Source organism: Cherax quadricarinatus, unplaced genomic scaffold (genome assembly GCF_038502225.1).
Source record: "Cherax quadricarinatus isolate ZL_2023a unplaced genomic scaffold, ASM3850222v1 Contig312, whole genome shotgun sequence".
Lineage (NCBI taxonomy): Eukaryota > Metazoa > Arthropoda > Malacostraca > Decapoda > Parastacidae > Cherax > Cherax quadricarinatus.
In genome coordinates, this window is record NW_027195338.1 from 82,855 (window position 1) to 99,427 (window position 16,573).

Below are 16,573 nucleotides of genomic sequence, written 5' to 3' on the forward strand. Positions count from 1 at the left end.
CAAGCAGGCTATGAAGGAGCAGCAAGTGCGAGCAGACTTTGCCAAGTTCCTCAGCCTGAGCCTCTTCAGGCCAAGTTTCAGTCCCCAGGCCCGACGCATCATGCGCGGTGGATGGGAAAAGAATTGTACATCCTGAAGTTCTTCCTCTTCCAGAACCAGTTCAATCTCACTGCCAAGTAATCACGTGCCGTCGGATTACTCTCACTTTTCGTCGCCTTGATCTATATCCAGGTCTGTAATGAGGGTCTGCGTGGCGTGCAAGCCCCTCGCAATGATTTGGACTTCCTCCAAACCCTTCGAGCATATCTGGACAAAGAGATCATGAATGCTGCTGGCATCACCTTTGCACGCCATCTCTGGTATCCGGCAGAGCACCTGGTTGGATTGGCGTTCTTCGACGAGAAAGTGGACTAGGGTGCCCCTGTTGCTTGCAAGGTGTCGGAGTTGGACTGGAGGAGTTCGTGACTAAGAGGACACTGAAAAGTTTAGTGCCATTGCTGAGCAGAGGAAGTGAAGGAAAAATCTTCCTTCTTGAATGAAGACCCCGAAATGTGGGAGACTAACACGACGTTACTGGAAATGAAGAAGTCTGCAGGCTCTTTGAAGGTCATGAACGACGCAACAGAAAGAGTTGTTTCCTCGTTCAGACCTTCAACACGTCGCTGACCAAGGATGAGGAGCAGAAACAGTATCTTCTTCGCCTCTTGGCGGATCACTGTCGCCGCTTCTCTGTCTGACCAAGAAGAGACTAATGAAGGAGGGTGATGGCTGAATTTTAGAGGAACAGATTGAAGTCGCACCTTCATCGTTCAAGTAGGCACGAGGAAGCATTATTTCGAGCGAGTGAGCGCAGTGAGCTGAGCGACGTCTTACTGGCAGTTGGTGTGACAAATGAGTAACCCAGCCTGACCAGATGCTTTGGAGAAGCTAATAATTTTTTTCCTATATAAGTTAGAGACCTAATTCCTCTTGAATCTGATAGTCTCATGAAATAAATGATGTTATTAACCGTTTGTTTTGCTGAAATTCCATGGGAACCACCCAGAAAACAATGATATTTGAGGGGATGTTTGGCCAACTTTTGATGTTTGTTCAACTTGAGAAGTGAATTGCGTGAGAATTTCTGTTGCGACACAGTATTTTCTTTAGTGAATTCGAACGAGAAAAAATGGAAGAATACGATTAAGAATTTACGTTAACTTTTTATCAGCTTTTAGTGGGAGAAATCAGCTGGGGAAAACAATAATTTTCAGTAATTTTTCAGTTGAATACATAGTCCAGTGGTTGGAGAAGGTCGATCAAAACCGACGATTTCTCATCCAAGAATTTGTGACAAACACGTTGCTATATTTAAATAGAGTGATGCGTCCTCTTCAATGCACATAAAATCGCTTGCTCGTTTTGCACTTACACAAATGCTAAAAACTGGTTATTGATTCAGTCATTCTGCTTCCAGTGAAAATTAGAGCTATGTTATGCGACAGAGGAACAAGAATGAAATTTCTTCATTTTCTCTTCTGTCGGCGAGAGACGCCTAAAACTGAGCGAAGTTTCCTGAAAATTGGTTTGAATGTTATATATATATATATATATATATATATATATATATATATATATATATATATATATATATATATATATATATATATATATATATATATATATATATATATATATATATATATTCAGTGGACCCTCGACCAGCGATGGCATCGATTAACGATAAACCTGACTAGCGATACATTTTATCGCAAAAATTTTGCCTCGATTAGCGCTAAAAAACTCGACCAGCACTATTCGTTCCGTCTGAGACGCGTCCACTTCTGGCCAGTGTTTACAAGCCAGCCAGCCACCGCGGTCGCTTCCAAGCATACAATCGGAACATTTCATATTATCACAGCCTTTTTAGTGATTGCACCTGCAAAATAAGTCACCATAGGCCCCAAGAAAGCTTCTAGTGCCAACCCTACAGCAAAAAGGGTGAGAATTACTATGGATATGAAGAAAGAGATCATTGCTAAGTATGAAAGTGGAGTGCATGTCATCGAGCTGGCCAGGCTGTACACAAAACCCCAATCAACCATCGCTACTATTGTGGCCAAGAAAACGGCAATCAAGGAAGCTGTTCTTGCCAAAGGTGCAACTATGTTCTCGAAACTGAGATCGCAAGTAATAGAAGATGTTGAGAGACTGTTATTGGTATGGATAAACGAAAAACAGATAGCAGGAGATAGCATCTCTCAAGCGATCATATGTGAAAACGCTAGGAAGTTGCATGACGATTTAATTAGAAAAATGCCAGCAACTAGTGGTGATGTGAGTGAATGTATGGCCAGCAAAGGTTGGTTTGAGAGATTTAAGAATCGTAGTGGCATACATAGTGTGATAAGGCATGGTGAGGCAGCCAGTTTGGACCAAAAAGCAACTGAAAAATATGTGCAGGAATTCAAGGAGTACATAGACAGTGAAGGACTGAAACCTGAACAAGTGTTTAATGGTGACACTGAGAATGTTGTGAAACACTTTAGGAATGTTATAAAGGAACGGGAGGTACAGGCCTCTATGGGCAGATATGTTGTGCGACAGAGGTCCAGTGACTCTCAAGCTGGTCCTAGTGGCATTAAAAGAAGAAGGGAAGTAACCCCGAAAAAGGACTTGCCACCTCAAGTCCTAATGGAAGGGGATTCCCCTTCTAAACACTAAGACCATCAACATACTCCCCTCTTCCCATCCCATCAATCATCACCACATCTTCAATAAAGGTAAGCGTCATGTAACTGTGCATGTCTTCTTCAGTTTGTGTGTATTAAAATTAATATTTCATGTGTTAAATTTTTTTTTCAATACTTTTGGGTGTCTTGCACGGATTAATTTGATTTCCATTATTTCTTACGGGGAAAATTAACTTGACTAACGATTATTCTGGCTAACGATGAGCTTTCAGGAATGGATTAATAGCGTTAGTCGAGGGTCCACTGTATATATATATATATATATATATATATATATATATATATATATATATATATATATATATATATATATATATATATATATATATATATATATATGTATATATATATATATGTATCTATATATTTATATATAAATATCTATGTATATATGTATATATATATATATATATATATATATATATATATATATATATATATATATGTATATATATATATATGTATCTATATATTTATATATATATATATATATATATATATATATATATATATATATATATATATATATATATATATATATATATATATATATATGTATATATATATATATATATATGTATATATATATATATATATATATATATATATATGTATATGTATATATATATATATGTATATATATATATATATATATATATATATATACATATACATATATATATATACACACATATATATATATATATATACATATATATATATATATATATATATAGATGTATAGATATATATGTATATATATATATATATGTATATATATATATATATGATTTGACTGATTTACTGAATGATTTGACTGACTAACTGAATGACCTGACTGACTTACTGAGTGATTTGGTTGACTAATTGAATGACTTGACTGGCTTACTGAATGACTTGACTGACTTACTGAATGATCTAACTGACTTACTGAATGATTTGACTGACTTTCTGGAAAACTTGACTGACATACTGAAGGACTTACTGAATGAATTGACTGGCTTACTGTATGACTTGACTGATTTACTGAATGACTTGATTGACTTACTGAATGTCTTGACTTACTGAATGACTTGACTGACTTACTGAATCACTTGACTGAATTACTGAACGACTTGACTGACTTACTGAATTACTTGACTGACTTACTGAATCACTTGACTGACTTACTGAATCACTTGACTGACTTACTGAATCACTTGACTGAATTACTGAATGACTTGACTGACTTACTGAATCACTTGACTGACTTACTGTATCACTTGACTGACTTACTGAATCACTTGACTGACTTACTGAATCACTTGACTGACTTACTGAATCACTTGACTGACTTACTGAATCACTTGACTGACTTACTGAATGACTTGATTGACTGAATGACAAAGTTAGACACTCCAGTACAACCATCAACTTCAGTACCAGAACCTCTACCATCCACCTCAGACCAGTAGGGCCACAACATAACTCTCCACTCTCTTCACAATCATCCACAAACACTAGCACCCACAATTTAAAATAAGAAATACTATTATTTCTGTTACTTTTGTAGTCTTAAGCAGTAAACACAACATAATACAGCACAATAATGAACTGCAATTACATATTCACTTTTATTTTTGTAAGATGTGGAGGCCTAAAAAAAAGTTGTTTGACTTTTGAGGCTCTCGGGAACGTAACCCTATTTTTCCCATTAGTTCTTCAGTTCATCTAACACGGTTTTACCAAACACGGTGTTTTGAGGAACGTAGATACCATGTTAAACAACGGTCTACTGTATATATATATATATTTATATATATTTCTTCTTCTTATTCTTTTTACTAATCTTTACAGGAAAAGGGGTTACTAGCCCATTGTTCCCGGCATTTTAGTTGACTTTTACAACACGCATGGCTTACGGAGGAAAGATTCTTATTCCACTTCCCCATGGATATTGGCAGTTTGGAGGGATATGTTGTGTATCTTTATATGTATATGCTTCTAAACTGTTGTATTCTGAGCACCTCTGCAAAAGCAGTGATAATGTGTGCGTGTGGTGAAAGTGTTGAATGATGATGAAAGTATTTTCTTTTTGGGGATTTTCTTTCTTTTTTGGGTCACCCTGCCTCGGTGGGAGACGACCGACTTGTTGAAAAAAAAAAAAAAAAAAAAAAATTATATATATATACATATATATATATATATAATATATATATATATATATATATATATATATATATATATACATATATATATACATATATATAGATAACAGGGATATCTTGCTACTCCTACTTACACTTTGGTCACACTTCACAGACACGCACATGCATATATATATACATACATCTAGGTTTTTCTCCTTTTTCTAAATAGCTCTTGTTCTTCTTTATTTCTTCTATTGTCCATGGGGAAGTGGAAAAGAATCTTTCCTCCATAAGCCATGCATGTCGTATGAGGCGACTAAAATGCCGGGAGCAATGGGCTAGTAACCCCTTCTCCTGTAGACATTTACTAAAAAAGAGAAGAAGAAAAACTTTATAAAACTGGGATGCTTAAATGTGCGTGGATGTAGTGCGGATGACAAGAAACAGATGATTGCTGATGTTATGAATGAAAAGAAGTTGGATGTCCTGGCCCTAAGCACAACAAAGCTGAAGAGGGTAGGGGAGTTTCAGTGGGGGGAAATAAATGGGATTAAATCTGGAGTATCTGAGAGAGTTAGAGCAAAGGAAGGGGTAGCAGTAATGTTGAATGATCAGTTATGGAAGGAGAAAAGAGAATATGAATGTGTAAATTCAAGAATTATGTGGATTAAAGTAAAGGTTGGATACGAGAAGAGGGTTATAATAAGCGTGTATGCACCTGGAGAAGAGAGGAATGCAGAGGAGAGAGAGAGATTTTGGGAGATGTTAAGTGAATGTATAGGAGCCTTTGAACCATATGAGAGAGTAATTGTGGTAGGGGACATGAATGCTAAAGTAGGAGAAACTTTTAGAGAGGGTGTGGTAGGTAAGTTTGGGGTGCCAGGTGTAAATGATAATGGGAACCCTTTGATTGAACTTTGTATAGAAAGGGGTTTAGTTATAGGTAATACATATTTTAAGAAAAAGAGGATAAATAAGTATACCAGATATGATGTAGGGCGAAATGACAGTAGTTTGTTGGATTATGTATTGGTAGATAAAAGACTGTTGAGTAGACTTCAGGATGTACATGTTTATAGAGGGGCCACAGATATATCAGATCACTTTCTAGTTGTAGCTACACTGAGAGTAAAAGGTAGATGGGATACAAGGAGAATAGAAGCATCAGGGAAGAGAGAGGTGAAGGTTTATAAACTAAAAGAGGAGGCAGTTAGGGTAAGATATAAACAGCTATTGGAGGATAGATGGGCTAATGAGAGCATAGGCAATGGGGTCGAAGAGGTATGGGGTAGGTTTAAAAATGTAGTGTTAGAGTGTTCAGCAGAAGTTTGTGGTTACAGGAAAGTGGGTGCGGGAGGGAAGCGGAGCGATTGGTTGAATGATGATGTAAAGAGAGTAGTAAGGGAGAAAAAGTTGGCATATGAGAAGTTTTTACAAAGTAGAAGTGATGCAAGGAGGGAAGAGTATATGGAGAAAAAGAGAGAGGTTAAGAGAGTGGTGAAGCAATGTAAAAAGAGAGCAAATGAGAGAGTGGGTGAGATGTTATCAACAAATTTTGTTGAAAATAAGAAAAAGTTTTGGAGTGAGATTAACAAGTTAAGAAAGCCTAGAGAACAAATGGATTTGCCAGTTAAAAATAGGAGAGGAGAGTTATTAAATGGAGAGTTAGAGGTATTGGGAAGATGGAGGGAATATTTTGAGGAATTTTAAATGTTGATGAAGATAGGGAAGCTGTGATTTCGTGTATAGGACAAGGAGGAATAACATCTTGTAGGAGTGAGGAAGAGCCAGTTGTGAGTGTGGGGAAAGTTCGTGAGGCAGTAGGTAAAATGAAAGGGGGTAAGGCAGCCGGGATTGATGGGATAAAGATAGAAATGTTAAAAGCAGGTGGTGATATAGTTTTGGAGTGGTTGGTGCAATTATTTAATAAATGTATGGAAGAGGGTAAGGTACCTAGGGATTGGCAGAGAGCATGCATAGTTCCTTTGTATAAAGGCAAAGGGGATAAAAGAGAGTGCAAAAATTATAGGGGGATAAGTCTGCTGAGTATACCTGGTAAAGTGTATGGTAGAGTTATTATTGAAAGAATTAAGAGTAAGACGGAGAATAGGATAGCAGATGAACAAGGAGGCTTTAGGAAAGGTAGGGGGTGTGTGGACCAGGTGTTTACAGTGAAACATATAAGTGAACAGTATTTAGATAAGGCTAAAGAGGTCTTTGTGGCATTTATGAATTTGGAAAAGGCATATGACAGGGTGGATAGGGGGGCAATGTGGCAGATGTTGCAAGTGTATGGTGTAGGAGGTAGGTTACTGAAAGCAGTGAAGAGTTTTTACGAGAATAGTGAGGCTCAAGTTAGAGTATGTAGGAAAGAGGGAAATTATTTCCCAGTAAAAGTAGGCCTTAGACAAGGATGTGTGATGTCACCGTGGTTGTTTAATATATTTATAGATGGGGTTGTAAGAGAAGTAAATGCGAGGGTCTTGGCAAGAGGCGAGGAGTTAAATGATAAAGAATCACACACAAAGTGGGAGTTGTCACAGCTGCTCTTTGCTGATGACACTGTGCTCTTGGGAGATTCTGAAGAGAAGTTGCAGAGATTGGTGGATGAATTTGGTAGGGTGTGCAAAAGAAGAAAATTAAAGGTGAATACAGGGAAGAGTAAGGTTATGAGGATAACAAAAAGATTAGATGATGAAAGATTGAATATCAGATTGGAGGGAGAGAGTATGGAGGAGGTAAATGTATTCAGATATTTGGGAGTGGACGTGTCAGCGGATGGGTCTATGAAAGATGAGGTGAATCATAGAATTGATGAGGGGAAAAGAGTGAGTGGTGCACTTAGGAGTCTGTGGAGACAAAGAACTTTGTCCTTGGAGGCAAAGAGGGGAATGTATGAGAGTATAGTTTTACCAACACTCTTATATGGGTGTGAAGCGTGGGTGATGAATGTTGCAGCGAGGAGAAGGCTGGAGGCAGTGGAGATGTCATGTCTGAGGGCAATGTGTGGTGTGAATATAATGCAGAGAATTCGTAGTTTGGAAGTTAGGAGGAGGTGCGGGATTACCAAAACTGTTGTCCAGAGGGCTGAGGAAGGGTTGTTGAGGTGGTTCAGACATGTAGAGAGAATGGAGCGAAACAGAATGACTTCAAGAGTGTATCAGTCTGTAGTGGAAGGAAGGTGGGGTAGGGGTCGGCCTAGGAAAGGTTGGAGAGAGGGGGTAAAGGAGGTTTTGTGTGCGAGGGGCTTGGACTTCCAACAGGCATGCGTGAGCGTGTTTGATAGGAGTGAATGGAGACAAATGGTTTTTAATACTTGACGTGCTGTTGGAGTGTGAGCAAAGTAACATTTATGAAGGGGTTCAGGGAAACCGGCAGGCCGGACTTGAGTCCTGGAGATGGGAAGTACAGTGCCTGCACTCTGAAGGAGGGGTGTTAATGTTGCAGTTTAAAAACTGTAGTGTAAAGCACCCTTCTGGCAAGACAGTGATGGAGTGAATGATGGTGAGAGTTTTTCTTTTTCGGGCCACCCTGCCATGGTGGAAATCGGCCAGTGTGATAATAATAATAATAAATAAATATATATATATAGGAAAATCCTAGAGGGACTAGTACCGAACTTGCACACGAAAATCACTCACTATGAAAGCAAAAGACTTGGCAGACGATGCACCATCCCCCCAATGAAAAGCAGGGGTGTCACTAGCACGTTAAGAGACCATACAATAAGTGTCAGGGGCCCGAGACTGTTCAACTGCCTCCCAGCACACATAAGGGGGATTACCAACAGACCCCTGGCAGTCTTCAAGCTGGCACTGGACAAGCACCTAAAGTCAGTTCCTGATCAGCCGGGCTGTGGCTCGTACGTTGGTTTGCGTGCAGCCAGCAGCAACAGCCTGGTTGATCAGGCGCTGATCCACCAGGAGGCCTGGTCACAGACCGGGCCGCGGGGGCGTTGACCCCCGAAACTCTCTCCAGGTAAACTCCAGGTATATATATATATATATATATATATATAGAGAGAGAGAGAGAGAGGGAGGCACCACCTCTGGAATTGTACCAAAAATGTAAAATTGGTCAATTAGCAAGAACTCATTTAAAATTAAGTCCTCTCTAAAATTTTCTCTTGTATGTTTAAAGATATATTTTTTCCATTTATGTCCAAGAAAAAATTAATAACTTTGTATCAAAAGAATCTTAGAAAATGCACAAAATGCCTCGGCATGACAGTAGCTTTCTTTGCTCCAATCATACTTTGGTATGTAAACACACATTGTAACCTTAACAAAGAAATAAATATTTTATTTATTATTTATTTATTTTAACCTTATTATAACAAATGCTATTTAATTGAGCATAATCCGACTAAGTATATTTTAGATAAGTTTACATTAATTAAATAAAAAAGAAACACCTGAAATGTATTCTTTTTTTTAGGTTCAGAATGATTTTTTGCCAAAATATTGCATATACAAATTTTTACTTGCCTTATTTGGCAAGAAGAGCATTGTTATTTAAGCCAAATTCGCAAGTTTTACCTATTCAGCACAACATATATAGAGAACTGCTCTTTGCAGAATACAGTGGACCCTCGCTTAACGATATTAATCCGTTCCTGAGAGCTCAACGTTAGGCGAAATTATCGTTAGCCGAATTAATTTTCCCCATAAGAAATAATGGAAATCAAATTAATCCATTCCTGACACCCTAAATTATGAAAAAGGAAAAATTACCACATGAAATATTAATTTTAATACACACAAACTGAAGAAGACATGCACAGTTACATGTCACTTACCTTTATTGAAGATCTGGTGATGACTGATGGGATGGGAGGAGGGGAGAGTGTGGATGGTGTTAATGTTTAGAAGGGGAATCCCCTTCCATTAGGACTTGAGGTGGCAAGTCCTTTTCCGGGGTTACTTCCCTTCTTCTTTTAATGCCACTAGGACCAGCTTGAGAGTCACTGGACCTCTGTTGCACAACATATCTGTCCATAGAGGCCTGTACCTCCCGTTCCTTTATGACATTCCTAAAGTGTTTCACATTGTCAGTGTAATAGTCACCAGCACGGCTTGCAATAGCTGTGTGAGGGTGATTTTCATCAAAAAAGGTTTGCACTTTAAGCCACATTGCACACATTTCCTTAATCTTTAAAGTAGGCAACTTCCTCAATTTCTTTATCCCCTCCTCCAGAGCAGTTTCCTCAGGTCTGGTCTCTTGCTGTTGAAGATGATCTAGCAGCTCATCAGTGGTTAGTTCATCATTGTCCTCCTCCGCCAGCTCTTCCACATCCTCCCCACTAACCTCCAACCCCAAGGACTTCCCCAATGCCACAAATGATTCCACAACTGGCATAAGCTTCTCAGGGTTAGCCTCAAATTCTTCACAATCCCTTTTGTCTACACATTCTGGCCACAGTTTCTTCCAAGCAGAGTTCAAGGTCCTCTTAGTCACTTCCTCCCAAGCCTTACCTATAATGCTTACATGACTGAGGATGCTAAAGTGATCTCTCCAAAACTCTCTTAGAGTCAATTGGGTTTCTGAGGTCACTACAAAGCACCTTTCAAACATAGCTTTTGTGTAGAGTTTTTTGAAGTTTGCAATGACCTGCTGGTCCATGGCCTGCAGGAGAGGAGTGGTATTAGGAGGCAAAAAGTTGACCTTAATGAAGCTCATTTCCGCAGAAAGTCGCTCTGCCACGTCTGAAGGATGACCAGGAGTATTGTCTAATACCAGGAGGCACTTAAGGTCCAATTTATTTTCCAGGAGGTAATTTTTCACAGTGGGGGCAAATGCATGGTGTAACCAGTCATAGAAAAAGTCCCTAGTGACACATGCCTTACTGTTTGCTCTCCACTGCACACACAAATTAGCCTTGAGGACATTGTTTTTCCTGAACACTCTGGGAGTTTCAGAGTGATACACCAATAAAGGCTTCACTTTGCAATCACCACTAGCATTAGCACACATCAACAGAGTAAGCTTGTCTTTCATAGGCTTATGTCCTGGGAGTGCCTTTTCCTCCTGAGTAATATAGGTCCTGCTTGGCATTTTCTTCCAAAACAGGCCTGTTTCGTCACAAGTAAACACTTGTTCAGGTTTCAGTCCTTCACTGTCTATGTACTCCTTGAATTCCTGCACATATTTTTCAGCCACTTTGTGGTCTGAACTGGCAGCCTCACCATGCCTTATCACACTATGTATGCCACTACGATTCTTAAATCTCTCAAACCAACCTTAGCTGGCCTTAAATTCACTCACATCACCACTAGCTGCAGGCATTTTTCTAATTAAATCGTCATACAACTTCCTAGCCTTTTTCACATATGATCGCTTGAGAGATGCTATCTCCTGCTATCTGTTTTTCGTTTATCCACACCAATAACAGTCTCTCAACATCTTCGAGTACTTGCGATCTCTTATTCGAAAACAAAGTTGCAAGTTTGGCAAGAACAGCTTCCTTGATTGCCGTTTTCTTGGCCACAATAGTAGCGATGGTTGATTGGGGTTTTGTTTACAACCTGGCCAGCTCGGAGACACGCACCCCACTTTCATATTTAGCAATGATCTCTTTCTTCATATCCATAATAATTCTCACCCTTTTTCCTCTAGGGTTGGCACTAGAAGCTTTCTTGGGGCCCATGGTGACTTATTTTGCAGGTGCAATCACTAAAAAGGCTGTGATAATATGAAATGTTTCGACTGTATGCTTGGATGCGACCATGGTGGCTGGCTTGTAAACACTGGCACCCACGGAACAAGTGAGGCGGGCTCAGGCCGCACATGGACGTGTCTTGAACGAATTGCGTTGAGCGAGTTTTTTAACGTTACCCGAGGCAAAATTTTTGCGTTAAAATGTATCGCTAGGCGGAATTAACGTTATGCGATGCCATCATTAGGCAAGGGTCCACTGTAAGTAATATTGTATGCATTTAAACAATAATTTGTAATATTGTATGACTTTAAACAATAATATGTAATATTGTATGCATTTAAACAATAATATATAATATTGTATGCATTTAAACAATAACAAAATTAATTCTTAATTGGTAATACTCCAACATTTTTATTTCCAGGACAAACCTACCCAAGGAGATAATGGAATTTATTAATTATCCTTTTCCATCTGGAGAATCTTCATTCGTACATCACACAGAAGTACAAAAATACTTGGAAAGTTATGCACAACATTACAAACTTTACCCTCATATCAAGGTAATGTATTATGAGTACTGTATCATGTGTATATATCAAGGTACTGTATTGTGAGTACTTCCATTATATCTAGCAAAGTGTCCATCATCTGTATATATCAAGGTACTGTTTTGTGAGTACTTCCATTATGTCTAGAAAAGTGTCCATCATGTATATATATCAAGGTACTGTATTATGAGTACTTCCATTATATATAGTAAATTGTCCATCTGTCATATGGGGGTTCGAAACGTAGATTGGGTAAGAACACTCACATAGGCTGTTAAGTACATATAATTATAACGGAAAATATGGGAAGCACAGGCCTGCCCTGCCTCTCTACTCTCTATCTTAATACTGACTCAAGAATGATGCCTGGGGTGAGCGGTGTTCAAAAACATGCTATAGTCAGCAGCAAGTAAGTAACAAATGATTCACACAGATGGTTGGTAGTGAGTCATACTACTGGTAACTGATTACTGGCAGCTGGTTACTAGGAACTGGTGCTACTGAGAGCTCGGCGATGCTAACATATGTCGTACCGATGTACAGCTAATACAAACTAGAGATGGCAGGCTTACAACTTGGGCTGATTCTATACAATGGCAAAGTACACAACAATTGAACATTATAACATACATAAGGAGAATATTGGAATTGGAGCTAATGTAATTTACTGTAATGAAACTGACTGTAGTGAAACTTACTGTAATGAAACTTACTGTAATGAAACTTACTATAATGCATTACAAGGTATGATATAGCACAACTCATAGAATGAACTCAACATTGGGATTACACAATAGAGGTGATAAAAACAAAACTCGATTGATCGATCTGAATTCATGTGGTCTACGGATTCTGAGGAAGGATATATACAAAGAAAGAAGTGTTTAACAGAAAGGCAGACTTGGTGCACTCAAATCTAGACTGTTAAATCTCAGAATTCGGAGAGAACATGAACACAAAAAAAAATTCTTGAATATTACTAAGTTGATACCGTAATTATCCATCTATACAGGTTATTTACATTTTACCCCAACTCTGCTAGGGTGAGATTGACATATGTAGAATGGGTGTCATCTCTGGGAGAATCAAACTCTGTTGCACTGGCTAACTCATGCCATGTTTGAGGCAGATCTGGATTGCTAGTTACAAATGATACTTGAGGATTTCTCAATACTTGTCGTGTATGACCAGTACTAATTTCTCTAGCCTTATACTTATTGCCATTGATATGTTCAACTACTTCATAAGGACCAAAAACTTTTGATCAAGCTTAGGCATTGCAGACGTTTTGTTAAAGTTAGTCAGCATAACTCTCGAACCTATTGCAATTTTGGATAGCTTTGCTTGAGTGTTTGCGACTCTTGTAAATTCTGCTGCTGATTTATGAAGTGTTTCATAGATTCTTCAAAAGACACCTTGAGCTAAGCTGGTACGAGTTGCTATGAAATCATCAGGGTTGTAATTTGGTTCTGGGTTAGAATATAGCAACTCATAAGGCGAACGTTTATCTACACCGTACAATGCATAATGTGGAGTGTCACCTATGGAAACATTGTAATCAGAATTTATGGCACACTGAACATCAGGTATAACTTCATCCCAAGTTTCACTGTTGGGATTGATAGTGGCTCTCGAGACATCAAGTATTTTCTTATTGGTTCGTTCTGCTAACCCATTGCTGGCAGGATGATGAGGAACAATGGTGGATTTAGAGAGCTTGTACAAGGTATACAAATTTTCAAGAATCTCATTACAGAATTCACCTCCATTATCTGTTACTAGAGACTTAGGGGTGGTATGCCTGCAGATAATGCGTTCTTTAAGCATTTTAGCTACTGTCTCGGCAATCTTATCTGCAATAGGAACTAGCTCACAATATCTGGTGAAATGGTCTACCATAACACACAGATGTTTGTTGCCTTGGATGGAACAATGGAAATTAGTTAACAAATCTAGCGCAATTCTTTCCCACGGTTGGCTAGTAGTTGGATACACCTGAATTGGATTAGGACCATTAACATTACCTTTATGTTGCATGCAGACACTACATTTCTTAACATACTCAGAAATATCAGTTGCCATACGAGGCCAAAAGTATTTCAATCTGGCTTGTTTTACTAATCGATCCATACCAGGGTGTGCAACACCTGGTACATCGTGAACTAACTGTAAGGCTACATTCACTAGTGACTGTGGAATTACCAACTGGTCTACTCTTCTGCTAGGAGTACCCAACTCGGCTGTTCGATACAGTAATTCTTGGTTCATGACAAAGTCACTGATGGGTGCTGGTGGCTTCACAGTCAGAATAATATCTTCCTGGAGCAGGAATCGAATCGCACCAGACCACATGGGATCTGTTCTTTGAGCATTCTTTACATTCTCAGCAGTAAATGGAGGGTCTGTAGTTACTATACTAACATGTCATGATAAAGTATCTGCAACTACATTTGACTTGCCAGGTAAGTAAGTGTTCAAAGGTAGGATTGAACTCTTGGATAATCAAAGTCCATCTGGCTAACCTTCCTGTAGGTTGTTTGTTCTGGAATAAAGATATCAGTGGAGCATGGTCTTTCAAGACATGAGCAGGGTACTGATAAATAATGTCTCAGAAGTGCGTTAAAGACCATACTATTGCTAAAGCTCCTTGCTCAGTTACAGTATAATTATGTTCAGCCTTCGTAAGGACTCGGCTAGCAAATGCAACTGCATTGTACTTGCCATCAGTCTTCTGAGCTAGTACAGCACCTATGCCAATAGAACTAGCATCAGTTGTCAGGTAGAAGGGCTTAGAAAAATCTAGAAATTTCAAAATTGGAGCAGATGTTAGCTTTTCTTTTAGAGTTTGGAATGCTCTTTCTTGATGGAAGGTCCAAACGAAAGGAGCATCTTTCTTAAGCAACTCAGTTAGAGGAGCAGCTATGGAAGAAAAATTGGCAATGAAAGATCTATAAAAACCTGCTGAGCCCACAAAGGATCTTATGGCATCAGCAGTTTTGGGAGTTGGAAAATTTAGTACTGCAGTTACTTTACTTTGGTCAGTCGTAACTCCTCTAGGAGTGACTACTTGACCAAGAACTTTATTTCTGTTCTGAAAAATTGACATTTAGACAGTTTGATATTTAAATTGGCTTCTTCAAGCTTACCAAGTACTACATCAAGTCTTTTCAAGAGTGTATCCACGTCTTTAGACATGATGATTACATCATCCAAGTACACCAAAAGTGCATTACCTATGAGACCTATAAAGATTTTAGTCATGAGCCTTGAGAACATGATAGGGGAGGATCGTAATCCAAAGGCCATATGGAGGAAGTGATAATGACCTGTAGGAGTGGAGAATGCAGTTAGCTCTTGGCTGTCCTTGTAACAAGTCCAGGGTCGAAAAGACTTTGTTATCTCCAATGTTACGTAAAAGATCACCAAGTACAGGAAGTGGGAAGTGATCTGAAATAGTCTTCACATTTAACTTCCTAAAATCAATCACTGGGTGCCAAGTACCATCATTTTTAGGTTCTAGGATCAAGGGCACATTCCAGGATGAATTGCTAGGTGAAATAACTCCATCATCAAGCATTTGATCAATTCTTCTATGACAGCAACTTGGGAATGAGGCATTCTGTATGCAGGTATATAAATAGGTCTAGTACCAGGTTCAAGTGGGATACGATGGGACAATAAGTTCGTTATACCCATCTTCTCACCTGGTAAGGCAATGGCTTTACGACGTTTGCTCAACAGTCAACAAACACTTGAACTCATCTGGGAAGTCAATGGGAGCTTAGTCTTTCTCCTCTACTGGTGGAATGAATTGATCCAGTAAAGTGGATGAGGTCTTCCCAGTAGAAATAGCACCGACCCACTGGTCAGGTGACAACTCATCCTCTACCTGAACAGAGTAAGGATAGTGAAGAAGGTCAACAAGATTGGTATTTGCTCTGAGACGAACACTGTGACCAGAAGTGTTAGCTAGGAAGAAATGGATCTTACTATCTGTAAGGATGGCTCGACAAATGAACCCTTTACTTTGCAGGAATCACTGTCAAATAGGACTCAGGATTCAAACTCCTTCTTGACAGACATTCCTATGAAACGTACACATCAACCGAGAAAAACTTCTCAATGCAGGCTTCACTATTATTTGGACTCCTGAGCACTGTGCCAAATACACAGTGATCGCAAAATACGTAGACTATTCTCTCCTGACTACCTATGACACAGACAAAGAAGACTTAAAGACATTAGTACCAAGAAAAAAGTCTCTGTTGACGATATTTACAGACTTGAGAACTCTACCATCCTCAAAATCCGCTGTTCAAATCCTTCTGACGCCTCTACACTCTTTAATCAAGGAATCCTTGCCAAGACCATCCGCATTTCTCCAAACACTCTCTTCACTCCAAACTTTCACTCCATCACACATTGTCTGAAATGCTACAAATTCGGCCATGACAAAATCTCATGCACTTCCACACAAATCTGCTCCAGATGTTCAGCAACTGG

At 38.9% G+C, this 16,573-nt stretch overlaps 1 protein-coding gene across 1 annotated transcript in view; it reads left to right on the top strand.

Moving 5' to 3' along the window:
* The window catches only part of LOC138851311 (senecionine N-oxygenase-like), a 170,679-nt gene that overhangs the window by 50,053 nt on the left and 104,053 nt on the right, over positions 1-16,573 (top strand). Inside the window, exon 3 of the mRNA XM_070080312.1 lies at positions 11,944-12,082. Coding sequence (XP_069936413.1) covers positions 11,944-12,082 — 139 coding nt within the window. The remainder of the gene's footprint in view (positions 1-11,943; positions 12,083-16,573) is intronic.